Here is a 19,597-nt window from a genome sequence, read left to right as displayed (position 1 = left end):
ATATCATGTCAGAGGCCCATGGTCAGAGAGCTCTCAGGGAGTGGCTCTTAGGAGGGAGACTTCACACCTTTCTGCAGGCACTCAGGAAATTGGTTGATGAACAGGATGGACTGGCAAAACACTCTTGGATTCCCCAGCCAATGGTATTGTTCAAAGGGTGAAACAAGCTTAAGGTAAGGGCTGTGTAGCTTTTTACTCTAACCCTCGGCCACAGGCTTGTGCTGAGCAAGGTGGGCAAGTGGTAGGGGGGTCCTCTGCTGACTTAATCCTCCCTCCAACTTCATCTTTCCTAAAATTTTCTGGAGCTGTAAAACGGGGCAGTCGATACATTTATTCAAGGCAATGACTGGCAACCTGACCAGAGGAAAGCAAAGGGGCTCCTTGGGGAAGAGCCCTGCAGAGAGCAATGGGCTGCAGGAGCTGCTGTGCTCCTGCCCAGAAGCACTGGGGTCCTGGCCAAGAGGCACAGCTGGGCCAGGGGCTGCATCCTAGGCCATCTGGGGAGGTGCTGGGGTTGCAGGGATGGGAATGCAAAGGGGGTCCTGGGCAAGGGGCTTCCCTGGGAAAATTCCAGGCATCAGGGGAGATTCTGGGTGTAGGGTTGCCTGGGGTGTCAGCAGGAGTCCATCCCACCTGGGGCAGAGATCCAGCCCCTTCCCTGGCATCTCTCCAGCCTCCTCCATGGGACAGCTGCCCCTGGAAGGGCCCAGGTACCTCTGGGCACCAAGGGGCTGGGCAGCCAAAGGCAGGTGGATCCCAACTCTAACACAGAGTAGGGCACCATCACCCCCAGTCCTGCAGCCCCTTTGGAACCCGGCCCGGGGCTCACCCTGCCTCCTCCAAGGCCCTGCTGGGCTCCAGCTGTTGCTCAGGGCTCTGTGGGGATCTTGTGCTCGCCCTGAGCGGGGTTTGTTTGCAGCCCGGGGGGCTGAGGGTCAGCCGTGAAATGTCACTGCAAGGGCAGTTTTAATGTGATCAGCCCAGTGCTTCCTTTGTGCTCTGCCTTACGCTGCTGTTTTATTCTGCTTTTAGAACCTGCCTGTGAAGAGAAACCCCCCGGGAGAGCAGAGCCTGCTGAAAGGTCCAACATCCTCACCCTAAGCGAGGGATGGAACAGCACACACTGCTGAAAAGATTCCAGCTGTCCTCAGGGCACAACTTCCTCAAGCTGAAACTGTTTGACATGCTATTTGGTGCTCCATCTCTTTAAGGTCCCTGCCAACCCAAAGCCCTGCACGATTCCATGATTCTCTGGTTCTGCAAACCACTGAGAAAGCTTCAGCATCAGTGTGGAGAAGTCAAGTCCGTCCTGGTTAGAGATCCAAAGGACAACATGGGATGTATTTGCATATGTTAGCACTTTGTCATTGCCGTGGAACAGAAGGAAATTCATCTGAAATTAAATACTGGAATCTGAAAATCTTTACACCTGTGGCACCTACAAATGGTGACTCTGAATGAGGCTGCCTGTCACCCTCCCTACTATTAATTGTCCCTCCTGGGGTCAATGTTCCCCAGCTGCTCCTCATCATCTTCTGATTCAGAAGTCATCTCTGCCTCTTTTCCCTGGTCCCTTGCATAACAGTCTCCTTTTGTCACTTACTTGCTTTGGTGTTTTTGAAGGAATGTGTTCCACAATTAATTTATTGATGTTTCTCTTTCCTTCAAACTGTGGCTCCAGTTTAATCAAAAGCTGTTCCTCCTCTTTTGTCCACACTCTTTTGTGTGCTCCTCGGGCAGAGATCTCTCTGGGACGGGATGCAGCCATCCTTTCCTGCTTCCTGAGAACAGGATGAATAATGTCTCTTGTGTTAACCAAGGCCAATCTTGGTCAAAAATTCCTACCACACATGTGACAGATCCACCCCCCAGCTGGAGATCCCTTGCACTTGGGGTAGTGACAAGCAATACTATGAGAGTTAGTGTTTTGCTTACCACACTTAGCACACTGAAACCAAATCCTGCTTTTCCCGTGGGCTCTTTTCAGGTGTTCAGTCAAGCCCAACAGCCAGTCCATCTGGGTCCCACAGCATGGACAGGCTGAATTTTTGTTGGGGATCTTTACCATTTGGAGGTCTTCTCGTGCTGAATCTGTGCTGTTTGCCGGTCCAGGGTGGGATGCTCTCGGTGTGCCACCCTTTGGTTCTTTGCTGTTTCTTCTGCTGCTGTTCTCTCTGGTACTCTGGAGGCAGCTGTTCCTTCCCACGTCGTGTTTAGGTGGAAGATCTTCATATACCTCCAGCAGCCTGGCCATATCCTTCCACAGCGTGGGTAAAATGTACATTCTCATTAGTCAAACAAAACAATCCCTGTCGCTGTTGAGCCACTAGCAGAGAAGAAACCCGGATTCTCAGCGTGGCATAGAAAAAAGGAACTTTATTATTTTGAATCCAACCTATATAGACTTTTCAGAGGTCACCCAGATTGGTCAGTCAGAAACCTCCCCCTAGGCCTGATTGGCCAGGCCTGAACTGTCCAAATCTCGAGACACTGTTCTAACAACATCCAAACTTTATCTTTGTTTATAAAACACAGAAGAAGTTCTTATGGGTAACACCTGTGCTTATTATAAAATTCTGTGATTATTATAAAATTCCCATTATAAAATTCCAATCTCACCAGCTCTGTTTCATTTTCCACCAAATCATGGTGGGGCAGATTGTGAATTTCTGGACATCAGGTCTAGCAATTTATCAGTCGGGGGGGTCGACCCCCTGCCCTTGTGGACACCAGGTCAACACAGTCCAACCCCAGTGCCCCCCTGGGTATCTCTAATGTCCCCAGCCCCCTGGGGCTGAAAAGCTGGTGGGTCACATGTGCCTGGCTGCCTCTCTGGGTGACTAGGTGAGCAGTGGCTGCAGAGAGAGGTGTGGGGACAAGGCCATTCTCCTGGCTCAGTGCACGCTGGTGGGTCATGTTTGGCCTTGTCTTATGGGATTGCAAGTGTTGGTGACACCTCTGTGCTGTCCCCCTCCATAGGCTGGAGGAGATGATCATCTCTGGAGGATGCCCCTGATCCCCTGTGAGCCCAGGCCCATTTCCCTTGAATGATTGATGAATGCCCTCAGCAAAGCTAAGCCCTGTCTCCATGTTTGTGTGGGTGTTTTTCTCTGTTGATTGGCCCCAAACAGGCCCAGAGACACTTCAGAGACAAAGTCAGAGAAGTGGGTATTTGCTTTATTTGGTGCCCTGGGTGTGGGGGATTCACTCCTCCAAACACACACACTGCGCACTTCCAACAACACTATATTATAGGTAAATTTCAAGAATATTCATCCCATTCCCTGGGATGGGAGTGGTTATACAAGCAATGTCTCAGAAGTCATTAATATCATTAGCATGTGCACCACACATGCTCTGTATGTCCCAGTGGTGTTTGGAGACCCCCAAAGACCCTTCCAGGATGAAGGTCCCAGTAGTCTTCATCACAATGCACTCCTCACCTTTCTCTCTGGAGTGTGCACAGTCCTTCATGGGATGATTCAGTGTTTCCTGTGCTGGCTTCAAACAGATTCTTCTCCCTCTTACCCTGATAACATTAAGGGAATCCTGTTTTTCTAGGTTTGGAATTCACATATTCTGTCTCTCAATAGTTAACTTGAGTTACCTATTGACCACTCTTTTCTCAATCCCCACCCCCTTTTTTTGTGGTAATTTGTAATTCTTTACAAATCCAGTATGTGGCGAAAGTAAATACCTTTCTCTATCTTATTTCTAAGTTTGTACTTTTGCCATTGAGCATAAGGCGATTCCAAGTACATAATATCATACAACAATAACTACTAGTAGAGACAGTGAATAACAACGCAATAATTCAAATAACTATTACAACCAATTGTTTAAGTAAGGATAAGTTGGGTAACCATGCTGTAAGTTTGTCCCAAACCTCTTTAAACCCCCAGGAAGTGTCATCTAAGGTGATCTGATTTCATGCTTGTGTTTTGTCCAGAACTGTCTGCAAATCTGTTTCTATTAGTTTAGTTAAGTCAACATGACTGCAACAGCTTGTATTTATAACTGTACATAGTCCTCCTTCTTTGGAGGAGTACAGCAAATCTACTGCAAGTCTATTTCGTATAGCTAATTGTGCGATGCTCTTAATCTCAATTTGCTGTGCTCTTCTGGCATCTGCAGCAGCATTCATTATGGTATCTATAGTGGCAGAAAGATTCACTATTTATGTCTCTAGTTCACTTACTCTGAGCCAGGGTAGAAACCCGCTCTTTAAACTAAAAAAAAAAAAAAAAAAGCAGGGTCACTGTTGGGGGGCACAGGAGGAGACATCGCAGAGACACAGGGATATGGGGAGGGGGTGCACAGCTTGAGGGGATTTCCCCTGTTGTGACCCCTGGGGGTGTGAGAGTTTGTCCAGGGTGGGATGGGGCTGTAGTGGGATGTCCCTTCCCTTCCCTTCCCTGAAACCTCCCTTCCCTGAAACTTCCCTGAATCTTCCCTGAGACTTCCCGCTCCACATCCTTTGCCCAAGTGCTGCCAGAGGCAGCAGAGCTGTCCCAGAGGCCCTGCTTGCTTTTGGTCTCCAGGATGATGCTCAGAGGGACACCTGGAGCGCTTCCCAAAAAACTCCCGGTGGGATGGGCTGTGAATTTCTCCTCCCCAGGTGGCTCCTGCTTGCAGCTCTCCACTCAGTGGAGTTTGCTCAGCAGGCCTTTGCAGCGAGTTATTCCCCAGCGTGTGGCTCTGCTGCCATCCCAAATCTGCAGTTTCACTGCCCAGCCTGACTGAGACTGGGGAAGCTGCTGGGCACGGCTGGAGAATTTCCTCCAGTCCCCTTCACTCACTGCCAAAATCCTCCTGCATCATCGTGTTTACATCTGCTCATTGCTTTGAAAAACACAACTTCATGCTTATTTCAGTTCAAAAATTAAATTTATTGAAGATTGTTACACTTGCACTTCTGATACACAAAAACACAAAAATAAGTAAGTCTTGAGTTACAAAATTAGATTTATTACAAATTTCTACAAACACACTGCTAATTGATATACAAATATCATTTTTACAAAACTAATTTAGTCCAGATAGTTACATCGATGGAGTCTGATTACAACTACAAAAACCAGATATACCTGTCTAAATAACCCTACACCTAGAACTATATAAATGCAATCATAAAATTATGTAACTCTCTATATATTTACATATAGCTGTATACACTTAATAACAAAATAAAAATACAGGCATAAGTGTAATTATATGTAGGATACAATACATAACACATACAAATATATATAAAATACTGCTATGTACAAATCTACAGATAGCAATCTACTATTCTAAATATCCAGATACCTCTGACTACATCAATGTAACTATATTGCTGTAGAAATGTATGCATACACACAAATATAAGTACACCACACTGCTTCTCAGAGAAAACCTTGGCTGTGGTCAGGAGCAGGTGTACATGTACACGTGACACAGGTGTACAAGGGAGAGCAACATCACAATGCTGAAGCTGAAAACAAGAAGAAAAATATTTTCTTCATTCTCCTGACAATGTGCACAGGCAGGGACATTGTGACATCACCTGCTGATTAAGGGCGATGTCAGCGAGAAGCAGACTGTGACATCACCGAGTGCTGGATTGTGACATCTCAGCCCTCACTGCTTATATGGGTGTGGGCAGAGCCAGGGCCAGGCTGGCTCCGTTCTGAGCTCCTACCGACTGCGAGGTGTGGAGGATTGAGCCAGGTTTCTGTGGTGCTGAGTGGTGCCTGTTCCTGGCATGTGCCAGTGCCAGACCCAGAGCAACCAGCAGTGTTTGCTCAGCCCTGCCTGGCTGGGGCAGCTGGGCACTGCGTGTGCTTGCAGCACTGACGGGAATCGTCCCCTGCGTTGGACATGGGGCAGGTGACAGGGCTGTAGGGAGGTGGGAGGGTGTCCTTCTCCTTCCTCCCCTCTCCTGCAGGGTGTGACCCCAGCGAAGGAGGGCTGCTCCTGATCCTCAGCCCTCCCCAACGTGCTGCAGAGGCCAAATATGCCCACAGAGACAGGTGGCAACTGTGCCATCTGCCAGGACACTTTTGATGATGTGGTTTCTGCTCTGACTTGTGCCTACCGTTTCTGCTGGGGCTGCAGCCAGTGGTGGACACACATAAATCCCGTGTGCCCGCTGTGCAGAGGAGCAATAGAGACTGTCAGGTTTTATGATGATGCAGATGACTATCTGGAGATAATCATCACAGCCCCTGAGAAGCTGCCAGCGGCCACCAGCCAGGCAGGTAGAGCTCCAGACAGCCAGGAGAGGAACAGCCCCCATCCCCCTGTGCCACCCCATCCCTCTTCTCCTCTGGAGACACCAGCCTGAGCTGTTGGCGGTGTCCTGCCTCAGGTCTGGGCACAACTTTTTTGTCAACAAAAGATCTCCTGGACCCTGTGCAGACTTGGCTGTGCAGCAGGATGGAGACCATCTACGGGGAGCAGTGGTGGCTTGCAGAGATCTCACAGAGCTGCATCCTGCACACTCTCTGTATGTATGGGCCAGACCAGGAGATCATGACCCAGACCTTGCAGGACATCTTTGAGGAACACACAGTGCCACTGGTCCAGGGCACCATCGACATCATGTGAGGCAGTGCAGAGAGGAGGCCCAGAGGCTTCTGCACTCCCACGGTGTAGTGGATGAGGATGATAGCCCAGCAGCCAGCAGCAGCTCCAGCAGCTCCAGCCCCAACAGCCCCAGCTCCAGCTCCTCCAGCTCCTCCAGCTCTTGGACAGGGACTCTAGCCAACACTCCCGAAGTCTCCTTGGAGGCAGAAGAGGAAGCTGCCACTACAGGGGCCACCCCCACCAGGGGTCACAGCCACCCCCAGCTGTGCCCATGTGCCCAGAGCAGCACCAGCCCGAGGAGGAGGCAGGTCCCTCTGCCCAGAGCACCAGCCCCAGACCCTCTGGTCCCACCCGAGGTGGGGGCCGCTTGGCCCGGCGTCCCCCAAAGAGAAGAGCCCCTGAGCCTCAGGAATCTCCGTGCCCCTGCAAGAGGCGCCCCCGCCGGTAGAACTAGCAATGTTCCTTCAAGCCTTTATTTAGGAAAGGAATAAATTATTGGTTGTTTTTCCCTCACACAGTCTCTGGGTGGTGCTTCCTCAGCCTCCTGGTGCCTTTGCCCTTCCCCTCATGGCCCACCGTGGCACCCATGTCCTGTGGGGCACAGCCTGAGGCCGAGGGCCATGGCAGCAGCACTTCTTCCCACAGGAAATCCAATGCTCCAGTTTCTCTGGATCTCTCTGCATGACCTTTTGTCCCTCCAGAGACTCAACAGCCCTTCCCAGTTTGGGATCAGCAGCAGCACCCTTGCATTGGGACATTCAACTGCACCATCCCAAACTATTTAAAAACCCAACCTGCTCTCCCAGCCAGACTTACCGCTGTCGCTCACTTGCTCAATTCCCACGAGCTGTCCCACAACAACTCAGTGAGGCCCATAAGACCCTATACTGCTTCAGACACTTTTTCATTTATTCCCACAGCTCTGTAGCCTGAACGATCCCAAGGGGCTTTTGTTTGGTCAGCAATGAAGTGTCAGACTGCACCTTGCTGGCACAGTGTCCTTGCCATTCTTCAGGATTCAGGAGGGGAAGACAACTCAGCAAAGCCATGGGAGGCAGGAGGAGAAAAGTGGAGCTGCACCCGTGGGGCACCATTTGCATATTTGAGGATTCCCTTTGCTCAGGGGCCCACATGCTGTCCTTTGGAGTGTGTCCTTGTCACCTCAGGAGTGCTCCCAGGACAGAGGCCTGGCCTTGTCCTTGTGCTGATGAAAGAACTCTCGGCAAAAGAAATGGCAGAGAGAATTCCTTCCTGGGTTTGCAGCCCCCCTAGACAGCACCAAGGGGACCTGTTTTCCTGAGCAAGCAAGGCAGAACAGTCCCTCAGCCCTAAGCACAGGTGCAAAGTGTCCTTGTGCACATCAGCCTTGATCCAGCGGGGCTGCAGAGAGGAGGAAGTCTGACTTGGAAACCAGAAGGGAGAAAACCTTGTAGAGGGCCCAGGCTGAAATGCCTGGATGTGATGGCCTCTCCCAGGGAGGATGACGAGAAGGCCCCTGAGCAGAGTCCAGGAAATCTTAGAAAGGGCAGAGTCATGTTGTGGTTGCACACAGCACTCTCGGCCCACATCAGCCAAGCCACCAACTAACAGAAGTTAGTTCCAAAGGGAGAAAGAACTGCTTGGGCTCAAATGAAACTTGGGTTCAAATCAAACTTTCTCAAATGAACACACACAAACCTATCTCAAAAGGAAAGCAGGGAGGAAGGGGAAGCTCCTCTCCCACAGCAGCAAGCTCTGGGCTTCCTTCTCTCCCAGCTGGAGAGTGGAGGCCAAGGGCTACTCCTCTTTTTGGAAAGGAATCTCAGGAAATGGCCTGATTTTGGAGGGCACCTGAGTGAAGTTCCCCAAAGAGAAGGAAAAGATTCTCTGGAAACAAAAGATTATGGTGATATTTCTGGAGGGGGAAAAAAAATAAAATGGAAGCATTTGAAAAAGCTCCCAGATGGGAATTTCTGCCCCAACACGACAACCTCTGAGTCTCTGGGGTGTGTCAGAAAGCTCACAAATGTGCCCAATGTGCCCACAATACACATGATGGATACATGATGGATGCACAACATTTGTGTCCATCCAGAGCACAAGCAGCTCCCAAACAAGACTTCAAGACGAAAGGACTAACCTTCCCCCTTCACCTCTCCACACCAGCACTAGGGAGTCTCTCCCCACTGCAAGATTTCCTTTCTCACTCTGCATTGAAGACTGGGCTGCAGGAGGGATTTTGCACTGTAAGTCCCTCCAGATGGGGGAAAAAAACGAAGAGAATAAATAATTCCTGAGGAAAGAAAAAGGCAACACCTCTTGAGGACACTCCAGCGTGAGTTCACTCCAACTGTAGTCCATTAATTCCTTGGGGAAAGCAACATCCATCCACAGGGCAGGATCTTAGCTGTGATGACAATGCTGACAAAATCGCTGCCCCTTCCTGTTGTTGCTGTTGCTGACACTAAAGAATGAGAAATGTGCCAAAGCTGCCAGAGGCAGGCAGAGACGGCAAGAAAGAACCGGCCAGCTGGCTGGACAAGAGGCCAAAAGAAAGTCTTCATCACCTCCCTGTGTCCCATTTGACCTGTCTGCTTCCAACTAGAGAACTCTGTTGGCAGCCCAAACCAAAACAGCGAAGCTACCCAGTCTAACATCCTCTTCCTCACCTCTGCTATGCAAAACGCAGAGTGATTTTGCTTTCACTAGACAAACAGCAAGAGTTTCCCAAGGGATGATTCAATTTGGAGCCATCTCTTCGCACTTGCCTTGATGCTTTGGGGTTGTGCTGCAAAGCGAAGCAAGAAGGAAGAGTTCCCCCACAGAAAGGAAGGGTTTGCACCTTGGCCCGCCCCGCCGTGCCCGGCCAGCGCCCCGGGAGCGCCACGGCCGCGCTGTGCCCGCGCTGTGCCCGCGCTGTGCCCCTCTGTGGCTCGTGTCGCTCGCCCACGCCAAGTCCGGCCCGCGCCGCTGCCGTTGCGCTGAGGCGTTGCGGCCACAGTCGGTGAGCGGCCGTAGAAGAGCCATGGAAGAGCCCCCTCTGCCCCCCGGGCTCCGCGCCCGCACCTTCCCCGCCAAGCTGTGGCACCTGGTGAACAGCCCCCGCGTCCGCTCCGTGCGCTGGGACAGCCTGGCCCGGGGGCTGCTCGTCGAGCGCTCGCTCTTCGAGCGGGAGCTGCTCAGCCCGGCCGGCGCCCGCGGGCTGGGCGGCGAGGGGGCGGCCCCGGCCCCGGCCACCTTCAAAGCCACGCAGTTCTCCAGCTTCCTGCGCCAGCTCAAGCTGTACGGCTTCCACAAGGTGGCAGGCGATGCCGGCAGCTGGCTCCACTTCAGAAATCCAATCTTTCGCCGCGACCGCCCCGACCTCCTGCTCCGCATCGAGCGCCGGAGCAAGGCCAGCCGAGGAGGTGCGCCAAGGAGGTGCAGCAAGGAGGTGCGCAGCCGCCAGCGCAGCCGCTTGCAGCAGCTCCACGGGGCCGGTAAGCCGGGGTGGCAGCGAGGGTGGCGCGGGCTTTGGCCGTGGGCACTGCCCGTGCTGGGGCTGCTCACCGCAGCTGCTCTGGCTGGCCCAGGGGCTGTCCTTGGGCAAGGCAGCTGTGCCGTGCCGTGCCGTGCCGTGCCGTGCCGTGCCGTGCCGTGCCGTGCCGTGCCGTGCTGTGCTGTGCCCCCCGGGCTGCCGGGGGCTGCGGGACAGTCCTGCCGGGGCTGCGCTCACAGCAGCCTGGCCCGCTCGGCCTGCAGCTGGCCCAGCCCCGCGCCGTGGCTGCCGCTGCTCCTTGCCCGGGCTCGGGCACGCTTGGGGAGCTCTTCGAGAGTGCGTGTGAGTGCCGAGGGCTCGGTGGTGGCCAGGCCCACTGGAGGGAGCCCCCTGTCCCTTTGGAGCAGAGGGGGAAAGACCTGGCAGTTGGGATTCTGGCAGTTGCCTCCTGCCAAGGAACTGCAGCAGGACAGTTGACGGAGGTGGTTAAAGGAATAGGCGAGAGCTAAACAGACAGGGAATTGGTTGTTGCAAAGCCACAGAACATGTGGGGATTTTTTCTTCTCACCCTGCTTGGGAGGATCTGAGCTTTTTGCTTTGCTGATAAAAGCCCAGTTGCTGCCAAGGGAAACGTAGGCGAGGAGCAATAGTGACCCAGTCTTCCCTTGGCTTCCTTTCTTCTTCCCTCCCTGCTCCTCAGCTCCCTCATGCCAGGATGTCAGTGCTGCCTCACCTGAGGATTCAGAGCTGCCTCCAGGCCCTTCCAGGCGACGACGTGCAGGTGCTGAAGAGTCTGAGGCTTCCCCAGCGCCTGCCAAGAAATCGATTCCCACCTCTGGAGTTCAGGGGGATTCATCAGAGGAAGCAATCAGACGCAAATTCCAGCTGAAGCGTCTCACCATTCCACTGGTCCGCATGGACCTAAAACGCCACCCTGAGCTCATGGTTCGCCTGGTTCGCATAGACCATCCAAGTGCTTCCAGGGCCCTTCCAGAGAGCAGAAGCTGCCCATCCTCAGAGCAGCACTTGCCAGCCTACAGCCCATCAGGTGAGGAAAGAACTTCTACCTTTGCTTTTCCAACAGCTCCTGGCAAGAGACCGTTTGAAGGTTTTTTTGGCAGTGCTCTGTCATGGGTAGGTGTCAAGTGAGAATCAGGTAGAAAAGTGTCAAGTTGACTAGGAAAAGGAACTTTGAATGCAATAGAATTCTCGGTCTGCTTTTCCTCTCCTTTCTCCTGATTTGTTGCATCTCCTGGGCATCTTCCAGACAGCCTTTCTGCTGAGGTGCAAGTGTAAGGCAAAAAATCTTGGCTGACAAGTGGTCGGTGTTAGGTGAGCTGCCCTCTGTCTTTGAATGAAGCCAAACTGGGATGGTGATAGAACATCGCAGATTTTTAAGACTGTGTGTTGTGCCCATCAGGCCGTGCCATTTCAATGAGCTCTGTGTGTTGGCAGAACAATTGCAGATGCAGAATATGGCCTGAGCCACAAGGTTGCATTTTAGCATAAAAATCACAGTTGAATTTCAGTGTTTGCCTGAAGATCTGGTCTCGTCCAAGGTGAATCCACTCTGTGGATGAGATGTGAATCTCATCTGTTGGGATGAGAAACTCAAGCAGCCAACTCTAAAAGCTAATGGGCATGTAAGATAGGTTGTGATGATGAAGTTTTTGTGTCCCTTTGGAGCAGAGGGGAAAAGACCTGGTTGTAGGGTTTCTTGACTGTCCCTGCCAAGGTACTGCCAGGGGACAGTTTTCCCAGATGGTTAAATGAATAGGTGAGACCAAAATAGACAGGGAACTGGCTGTTGCAAAGCCCCAGAACATGTGGAGATTTTTTTCTTCCTCACCCTAAGATCTTTCAGGATCCTAGCTTTGCTCTTTGCTGAGAAAAGTACAGTTGCTGCCAAGGGAAATGTAGAGGAGGAGCACTAGTGACCCAATCTTCTGTTTCTTCCTTTCTTCTTCCCTCATTGCTACACAGCTCCCTTCTGCCAGGACCTCAGTGCTGCCTCACCTGAGGATTCAGAGCAGCCTCCAGATCCTTCCAGCGCAAGTGCAGGTGCTCAAGTCTCTGAGGTTTCCCCAGAGCCTCCCAAGAAAGTGTTTGCCACCTCTGGAGTTCTTGGGGATTCATTGGAGGAACCTGTAACATGCAAATTTCAAAGCCAGCATGGGCTCATCATTCCACCAATTCCCACAGACCATCCGAGCACTTCCAGGGTCCATCCAGAGAGCAGCAGCTGCACATCTTCAGAGCAGCACCTGCCAGCCTTCAGCCCATCAGGTAGGGAAAGAACTTCTACCCTTGCTTTACCAACAGCTCCCGCCAAGAGACCATTTGAAGTATTTTTCTGCTGTGCTCTGTCATGCTCTGTCTCACTTGACGGGCAGATGTCAAGTGAGAATCAGACAGAAATTGTCAAGTCGACCGGGAAGGGGGACCTTGAGAACAAAAGCAATCTCTGTCTGGTTTTCCTGTCTTTCCTGCAGATTTGGAGGATGTTCTGGGGGTTTTCCAGGCAGCCTCTCTGTAGGGGTAAAAGACTGAGGCGAAAAACCTTTGCCCACAACTGCTCAGTGTCTGGTGAGCTTCGTTCTTTCCTTGAATGAAGCCAAACTAGGACGCTGATAGGATATTGCAGAGTTTCAAGGTGTTCTCTCCTGCAAAGAAGTTGATTACATTTCAGTGAGCCCTGTGTGTCCCCAGAACAGTTGCAGCTGCAGAATACGGTCTCACCCAAAAGGTTGCTTTTCTACAATACAGTCCCAGTTTAATTTTAGTCTGCGTGTCTGCAGATCTGGGCCCTTGCAAGGGGGATCCTTTTTCCGTGTTCGGTTGTGATGCAAAACTCCAAAGCAGCCCAATCCACAAGCTGATGGGGAGATGGAAAGGCTGAGATTACAAAGTATTAGTGTGTGTAGGTAGATGAGTTTTCCAGTCCATACTTTACCAGACATACCCATCGATGAGAACAAATACTTTTTAAGAGGAAGAAATCAGTCTTCCAATCCCCTGGGAAGTTGGAATACATTTCTGGCATTGATTTTGCTGTGTGCTTCCTGTGGTGTTTGATCCAAGGCAGTGGTAGAGCTCCGTGTGCCAAGCTCTGTTGTGGAGCCTGACCCAAGTGTTTGGATTCTTGCAGCCACAGTGGGCAGTTCAGTTCCCGATGCTGCGACTGGCAGTGCTGGTTGTGCAGCATGGACGGCCTCCAGCTGGCCCTGGAATGAGCCTGGGGAAGAGGAATTGGCACCGCTGACTCTGGACCTGGTGCTTGAGACGCTGCAGGAGATGCTTTCCCGCTCGTCGCCTGAAAGGTCTCCCTTTGCTCAGGTAACTGCATTGGAAAGGGATGAAAAGGGCTGGACGGAGAGCTTTGGAAAGTTGTAGCACGGCTGAGAAGGAAAGGCTTCTGGAACTGAGCTGTGAGTGGACAGGGAAGGATTTGTTTGGTAAAGTAAGATTTGCAAAGGAAGAGGGAAGGAAAAGGGGGCTCATCCTTACTGAGGACGAGAGGTGTTGGCCAAGTTTGGGTGCTCCTTTCTCCTTTTCCTGGGAAGAATCCCTAGTGCAGGGGCATTTGTGGTGATGCTTGGTAGGTTCTCACAAGCTTTGCTTGATGTGAAATAGGAGAAGAGTGTTTGGAGAATTGCCACTGAAGGCAAAGTCTGCTGAGCAGGGAGGGGCATGGGAGAGGAGCCTCTGTTAGAGCACCAGCTGTGGGCTCTGCCTCCTTTTGGTTGGAAGGCCAAGGCAGAGCAAGGGCTGGGCTGCAGCTGCTGCTGCTGTGTGAGCCCTGCTGTGTGTGTAGGCACTGCCAGAGCCGTGGGAGGGGATGTGCAGCGGCTGAGGCTTTCTTGTGCTCTCAGTAGCCTCCAGTCAAGTTTGTATCTGGGAAATCTTCAGCTGGGCAAACTGGCCAGTCTTGCTCTCCCAAGTTCCAGAGCTTTGTCATGTTCGTCTTAGACATCTCTGTGGGAAGAGATGTGTGTGTTCCCATCCAGTCCTGGCAAAGCTGCAGCCTGGATGAGGCTGTTGTGCTCAGGGCTGTGGAGGGAGGAGCACATCCCTGTGCCAGGAGCTGGCAGGACTCCTTCCGTAGTGCCCACGTCATGTGTTCAGTGTCGGCCCCATGTTCAACCTTGACAGCATTGGCAGCTTCTGGACTGGATTTGAGAAGTCAATCTTCTCCACTGCCTTTGGGGGCCAAACTTCCCTGATGGAAGCAAGAGATGAAAGTGAGTGAGCCCTGGAGCCTTTAGGGAGCAGATGTGTTAGTTCTGAGGCCCCATGAGTTGTGAATTGGAGGGAAGGAAAATGTTGGTGCTGCACATGAAATGGTTAAGGACTCCTTGAAGCCCAGGGCATTCTTCGGTGTTGAAGTGCAGTTCAATCAGGGACCATTAGGCCTTGTGTTTGACAGATTCCCTCTTTGACTTAGGAATCCACTTTCTCTTAACTCTTGCCTCTTCCCAGACTTGTGTGAAGTGTTCAGTGTCTGTATTGGCACGGGCATTTTTTCATATTATTACACAGCATTGCCAGAGAATTTCTCTATTTGATTTAATATGCAGATCCATTGCCTGCCCAAGATTTATTACTGAGGAGAGGCAGATTCAAGGCGGGGAATGAGATTTTTTGGAATTGTCCATATTGTATTGCCAAGTGTGATGACCTTTTGTCTTCTGTAAACTCACGCATGCCAGTCCTCAAGAGAAAGAAATATTTATTGCAGGCTCTGAACTACTGTGTCCCTGCAGAAAATAGTGAGTGATCTTTGGGTTTTCATTCTTTCTGGTTTTCTTTTAAGGGGAACACTGGTGTCGCCCCAGAGTCTTCAGGAGGGGAGCCTGAGAACAAGGCTGCAGCAGAGAGAGCTTTGCCTGGCACCGTGAGCCGCTGGAACAGTTCCCTGGAGCCTGAGGAGCTTGGTAAGGAGAGAGCACACATTGGTTGAGAGAGGTCTGAGATGGCTGCTGTCAGCCTGCCTCTGGCAGGAAGGGAGATCAGAAGAGTTGAGTTCTTGTCTGCAGGCTTGGTGCTTCCTGGTGCTTTGAGTTCAAACAGGGCACTGGCACAGCCTCCCCGGTGGAGCCCTGCCCTCCACGGTTCTCTGGTGGCACTGACCCTAAGTCCTGTGGTGTGGCAAGAGAGCAGTGAATAGAGCTGACCTTCTGGCACTTGTGTCACCAAGCTGGGTGTCCCAGTTTTCAGCTGAAGTGCGTGGATAGGTTTGCTGCAGGGTGGCAGTGCTCTGGAAGCACTGCTGAGTGACTCTTGAGGCAACTGCAGAAAACACCAGCAAAAAGTCAGAGTAGAAGGCTGATCTTTGTGTCTCAAAGCATTAAATCAGTGTAGTAGCAGTCTGCTGATGGCTGTAGTGAGACGCATTAAAAATACAAGCGGTAGAACCTCTGAGGTCAAACAAATCACAGAACACAAATGCAGTAGCTAAAGGGAAAATTTAAATTTCCTCAGATTAGTGAGAACTACTACGAGAGAGAGAGAGAGAGCACTTTGCATCTGCGTTCTTGAGCAAAGCTGGTGCAGCCTGCAGAGCTCTTTCTCTGCCAGCTGTTTGTCGCAGAGCTGCTGGTCGAGTTGGAGGAGCTATTGCTCACTGCAGAGGGCACTTTTTAGATGCCAGGGACCGGTGCTAGTTCGTAACTCAGCTCACATCACCCTTCAGCTTCAGCCATTGCAGTGAAGACCGAGAAAGAACAAGGCTGGGTTCTTTGTGTGAGCTGGGACTGTGTGTGTTTCAAGCTCTCCTGGGTGCCATTTTCACTGCGGGTGCTGCAACTTTATTGGGATACTCCAAACCTTCCAAAATATTGAAAACTTGGAAGGATCCCTCTTTTTTAAAGAGCAGGCTTTAAATTCCCACGTGAGACTCCGCCTTTCAGGCAATCTTGTACAATCTTTGACAGAAATACAATTCCTTCCAAAGGGAAACATTCATGAAGGCCACCTATTTACTCAGCGTTCCCTTTGCTTCCCAGATATCCATCTGATCTACCTCGCCAGAAGGGCTGCCCTGCGTGGGACAAAGAGACCAAGGGAGAGCCTGTGACGATCAGACAGGTGGGATCGCTCTGTATAGATTATGTTTATAGATGTTTACCATTACATTTTTTTTATCTATAGAGTTCTATTTCTATATTTATGGAATTGTGTAATATGTGCATATAGTTACAGATCTGTATAGTTTGATTTATATCCATTTACATAGATAGAATTGTAGATGTGAATTTATTTATATCTATGGAGTTACATTTATAGAGTTTTATAGATACATTTATATGTTGGTAGAGTAACATTTATATATATAGATATAGTTCTATTTAGAAATGTGCATAGTTAGAGAAGATAGATGTATATTTATGTACATGGATTGATATTTGTGTTGTCCTAGGTTGCATTTTAACCTCTTTCTCTACTCTGCTTCCTTTTTGATCTCTTGCTTTTCCCCTGTGTCCCCTGTGTCCCCTCTTCCCGTGCTGGTCCGAGCTGGCGGCCGGCCCGGGCAGAGCAGCAGTTCCAGCCCCAGGTGTCCCTAGAGCGGTGAGAGCAGCTGGTGTCCCCTGAGGAGCTGCTGAAGGACGGTGAGCTGCTGAAGAGGGGCTGAGGGGGCTGAGGAGAGGTGACACTGAAGGGACAGTGAGCTCGAGGTGCTGGTGGGGCTGAGGGGACTGTGGGGCTGAGGGGTGTGTGGGAGGAAAGGGGAATGGTGGAGCTGTGGGTTCAGGGTGAGCTGCAGGGGATGGTGGGGGCTGAGGGGACAGGGAAGTGGCACAGGCTGAGGGGGGTGGCAGGTCTAAGGGGACTCGATGTGTCAGAATGGACTGTGGGAGTCTGAAGGAACTGGGGGGGCTGTGGGTTTGCTGAGGGGATGGCAGGGCTGAGGGGATGGAGGGAGCCAGCAGGGAGCACAGAGGGGTCCAGGACTGCGGCTCTTCCAGGCTTTGGAACCAATTCCAGAGCCTCCACTTCTTCCACAGCTTCCCTGAAAGTCCCTGAGAACATCCAGACAGTGAGGAGAGCCATCAGGGAGAAGCTGTAGGGCACCAGCAAGAGCAGTGAACAGGGAGCTGCTGCTGCTGCCCCCCGAGAGCCTGGGTGAGGCCACAGGGCCGGTGAGGCAGGCTGGGGCTGAGGGTGGCGCGGGCTTTGGCCGTGGGCACTGCCCGTGCTGATGCTGCTCAGCGCAGCTGCTCCGGCAGGCCCAGGGGCTGTCCTTGAGCAAGGCAGCTGTGCTGTGCCGTGCCGTGCCGTGCCGTGCCGTGCCGTGCCGTGCCGTGCCGTGCCGTGCCGTGCCGTGCTGTGCCCCCCGGGCTGCCGGGGGCTGCGGGACAGTCCCGCCGGGGCTGCGCTCACAGCAGCCTGGCCTGCTCGGCCTGCAGCTTTTTCTTTCTAACCCTGCTGGGGAGGCTCTGAGATTTGCTCTTCCCTCACACAAGTGCTGGTGCTGCCCAGGGAAATGTCCCGATATTGACACAGTGTTCCCTTTGCTTCCCAGATGTTCCATCTGCTGTCCCTGTCCAGGAGGGCTGCGCTGCACCGGAGGAAGAGACCAAGGGAGAGGGACCTTCAACACTGAGCAGCTGGAATGTTTCTGCATAGACTTACAGATTTCTATAGTCATCATGTACATGTATATTAAGATTGGTAGATTGGTATTTGTATAGGTGTCATTCCTATCTATGTATGTCTATTTTTATATTTATGTCTGTAATGTATTTTCATTCTGTATAGAACTGCATAGAAAAATATTTCTATTTATGTAGTTTGACGCATAGGGATATTTGGAGCAGTATATTACTGTCTATGTATATTTGTATATTGTATATTTTTATGTGTTAGACATTGTATTTTATATATAATTCCATTTTTGTCTCTATATTGTTTTGGTTTCAATGTATGCAGCTAAATTTTATATGTCAAGTGTAATATGGTTTTATGACTATATTTATTTAGTTGTAGGTGTAGCATTATGTAGATAGGTATATTGGTGTTTTGTTTTTGTAATTAGATTATGGTTTTAACTATTTGTAATAAATTATTTTTGTTAAATTTAAACAGGTATTTGTATATTAATTGATAGTGTGGTCGTATAAATCTGTAATAAATCTAATTTCTACCTTATAATGATTTTTGTGTATATGTGTGTCTGAAGTGCAAGTGTAACAATCTTCAATAAATTTAATTTTTGAACTGAAATAAGCATGAAGTTGTGTTTTTCAAAGCAATGAGCAGATGTAAACACGATGATGCAGGAGGATTTTGGCAGTGAGTGAAGGGGACTCTGGGAAATTCTCCAGCCATGCCCAGCAGCTTCCCCAGTCTCAGTCAGGCTGGGCAGTGAAACTGCAGATTTGGGATGGCAGCAGAGCCACACGCTGGGGAATAACTCGCTGCAAAGGCCTGCTGAGCAAACGGGACTCCACTGAGCGGAGAGCTGCAAGCAGGAGCCACCCGGGGAGGAGAAATCATTCACAATGAAACAGAGAGAGAAGATGTGACCAAACAGATGTGAGGACACTCCGGGCGTCTGATCAAATGCTCTAAATCAGTGCTGTCTAGGTACATGGTCAGAAAAAAAAAATTGTTAAAAGTGAAACACTTTCCATGAAAGATGAATGACACTTTGTTCCCCTTTCCTCACCCTCCTTTGGAAGTGCAACTTGTCCTTATTCCCGAGAAGTTTTGCCCTTCAGAACCTCATTCACAGTAAATAAAAAGCTTAAGTACTACCACTTGTCATCATGAATGAAAACAGCCCTGCCCTGGTGACAGCGTTTGCAAAGCCTTCCCTCCTCCTGTCCCCACATGTCACAAACAGAACCATCCCCTTCCTGCCCAAACTGAGCCTGAGGTGAGTGATGGCTTCAGGAACTCAGGAGGCTGCAATACCACCACAGGTAGGAAGGTTTTGCAAAATTGAAATTAATGAATGTAAAGGGTTTGATGGTGATTTATTTGATTTAGACTTTTCATTATAAGCATACTGATGTAACAGTTGGCACTAAATTTTGAGCCAATACCATAATTACAGAAAGCACTTTCAAACGAAGTCACATACCTGTTCTTTTCATGTTGGCACAGATATTTGAGTTGCCTAAAACTTAGTGCAATATAACAGAGATTATTCCAAATCTTTTTTAGCATTTATCTACAATGTGCAGCAATCCTTTAATTTGAACCTTTTCTGCTCTTTGAGACATAAATATATAAACCGTCTGATCAACAACAAAAAAACCCAACAAATCAACAAACAAATTATAGACAACATGAATACTGATAGAGAGGCTGTGGGCCTGCTGCTCTGTGCGGAGGGACCTACCACCATCCCCACTCCTGTTGTGGCTCCTCCTGGGACTGGTCCAACCCTGCAGACACAGCCACAATTTGGGGGTACCTGTGACCCCTGGGGAGGGCAGCCTATGTTGTGGCAGCTGCTTCTTCCTTCATTGAGACTGCAGGGCTGCTGGCTGGAGTCCCCATCCAAAGCAAGGAGCTGCTGGAGCTGCTGGAGCTGCTGCTGCCTGCTGGGCTATCATCCTCATC

The 19,597-nt window shown here is 50.7% G+C and overlaps 2 protein-coding genes across 4 annotated transcripts in view; both read left to right on the top strand.

The window, feature by feature from the left end:
- LOC146423359 (uncharacterized) overlaps nt 1-19,597 on the top strand; it is a 97,173-nt gene that overhangs the window by 16,865 nt on the left and 60,711 nt on the right. The gene's annotated exons all lie outside the window — the stretch shown is intronic.
- Nucleotides 9,544-18,253, top strand: LOC146423365 (uncharacterized). Of its 3 annotated transcripts, XM_085044847.1 has the most exons (9): nt 9,544-10,028; nt 10,728-11,075; nt 12,011-12,088; nt 12,230-12,313; nt 13,176-13,363; nt 14,841-14,961; nt 16,033-16,635; nt 17,032-17,149; nt 17,550-18,253. In XM_085044847.1, the coding sequence occupies exons 1-7, from the start codon at nt 9,575-9,577 to the stop codon at nt 16,101-16,103; spliced, it is 1,344 nt and encodes a 447-aa protein (XP_084900973.1). In that variant the 5' UTR covers nt 9,544-9,574; the 3' UTR covers nt 16,104-16,635; nt 17,032-17,149; nt 17,550-18,253. The 3 variants fall into 3 exon arrangements, with proteins under 3 accessions (XP_084900973.1, XP_084900971.1, XP_084900974.1); XM_085044845.1 differs by having other exon boundaries at nt 12,011-12,313; XM_085044848.1 differs by lacking the exons at nt 12,011-12,088; nt 12,230-12,313.

The sequence above is a fragment of the Lichenostomus cassidix genome, unplaced genomic scaffold (assembly GCF_008360975.1).
Source record: "Lichenostomus cassidix isolate B80296 unplaced genomic scaffold, HeHo_3.0 HiC_scaffold_864, whole genome shotgun sequence".
Lineage (NCBI taxonomy): Eukaryota > Metazoa > Chordata > Aves > Passeriformes > Meliphagidae > Lichenostomus > Lichenostomus cassidix.
This window is presented reverse-complemented; position numbering and strand designations above follow the sequence as displayed.

Excerpts from the sequence above, each read along its gene's own strand:
- LOC146423365 (XM_085044845.1), top strand. The coding sequence starts at position 9,575 with ATGGAAGAGCCCCCTCTGCCCCCCGGGCTCCGCGCCCGCACCTTCCCC. Across the intron at positions 12,314-13,175 it reads GCCAGCCTTCAGCCCATCAG|CCACAGTGGGCAGTTCAGTT; the intron begins GTAGGGAAAGAA and ends GGATTCTTGCAG. Across the intron at positions 14,962-16,032 it reads CCTGGAGCCTGAGGAGCTTG|ATATCCATCTGATCTACCTC; the intron begins GTAAGGAGAGAG and ends TTTGCTTCCCAG.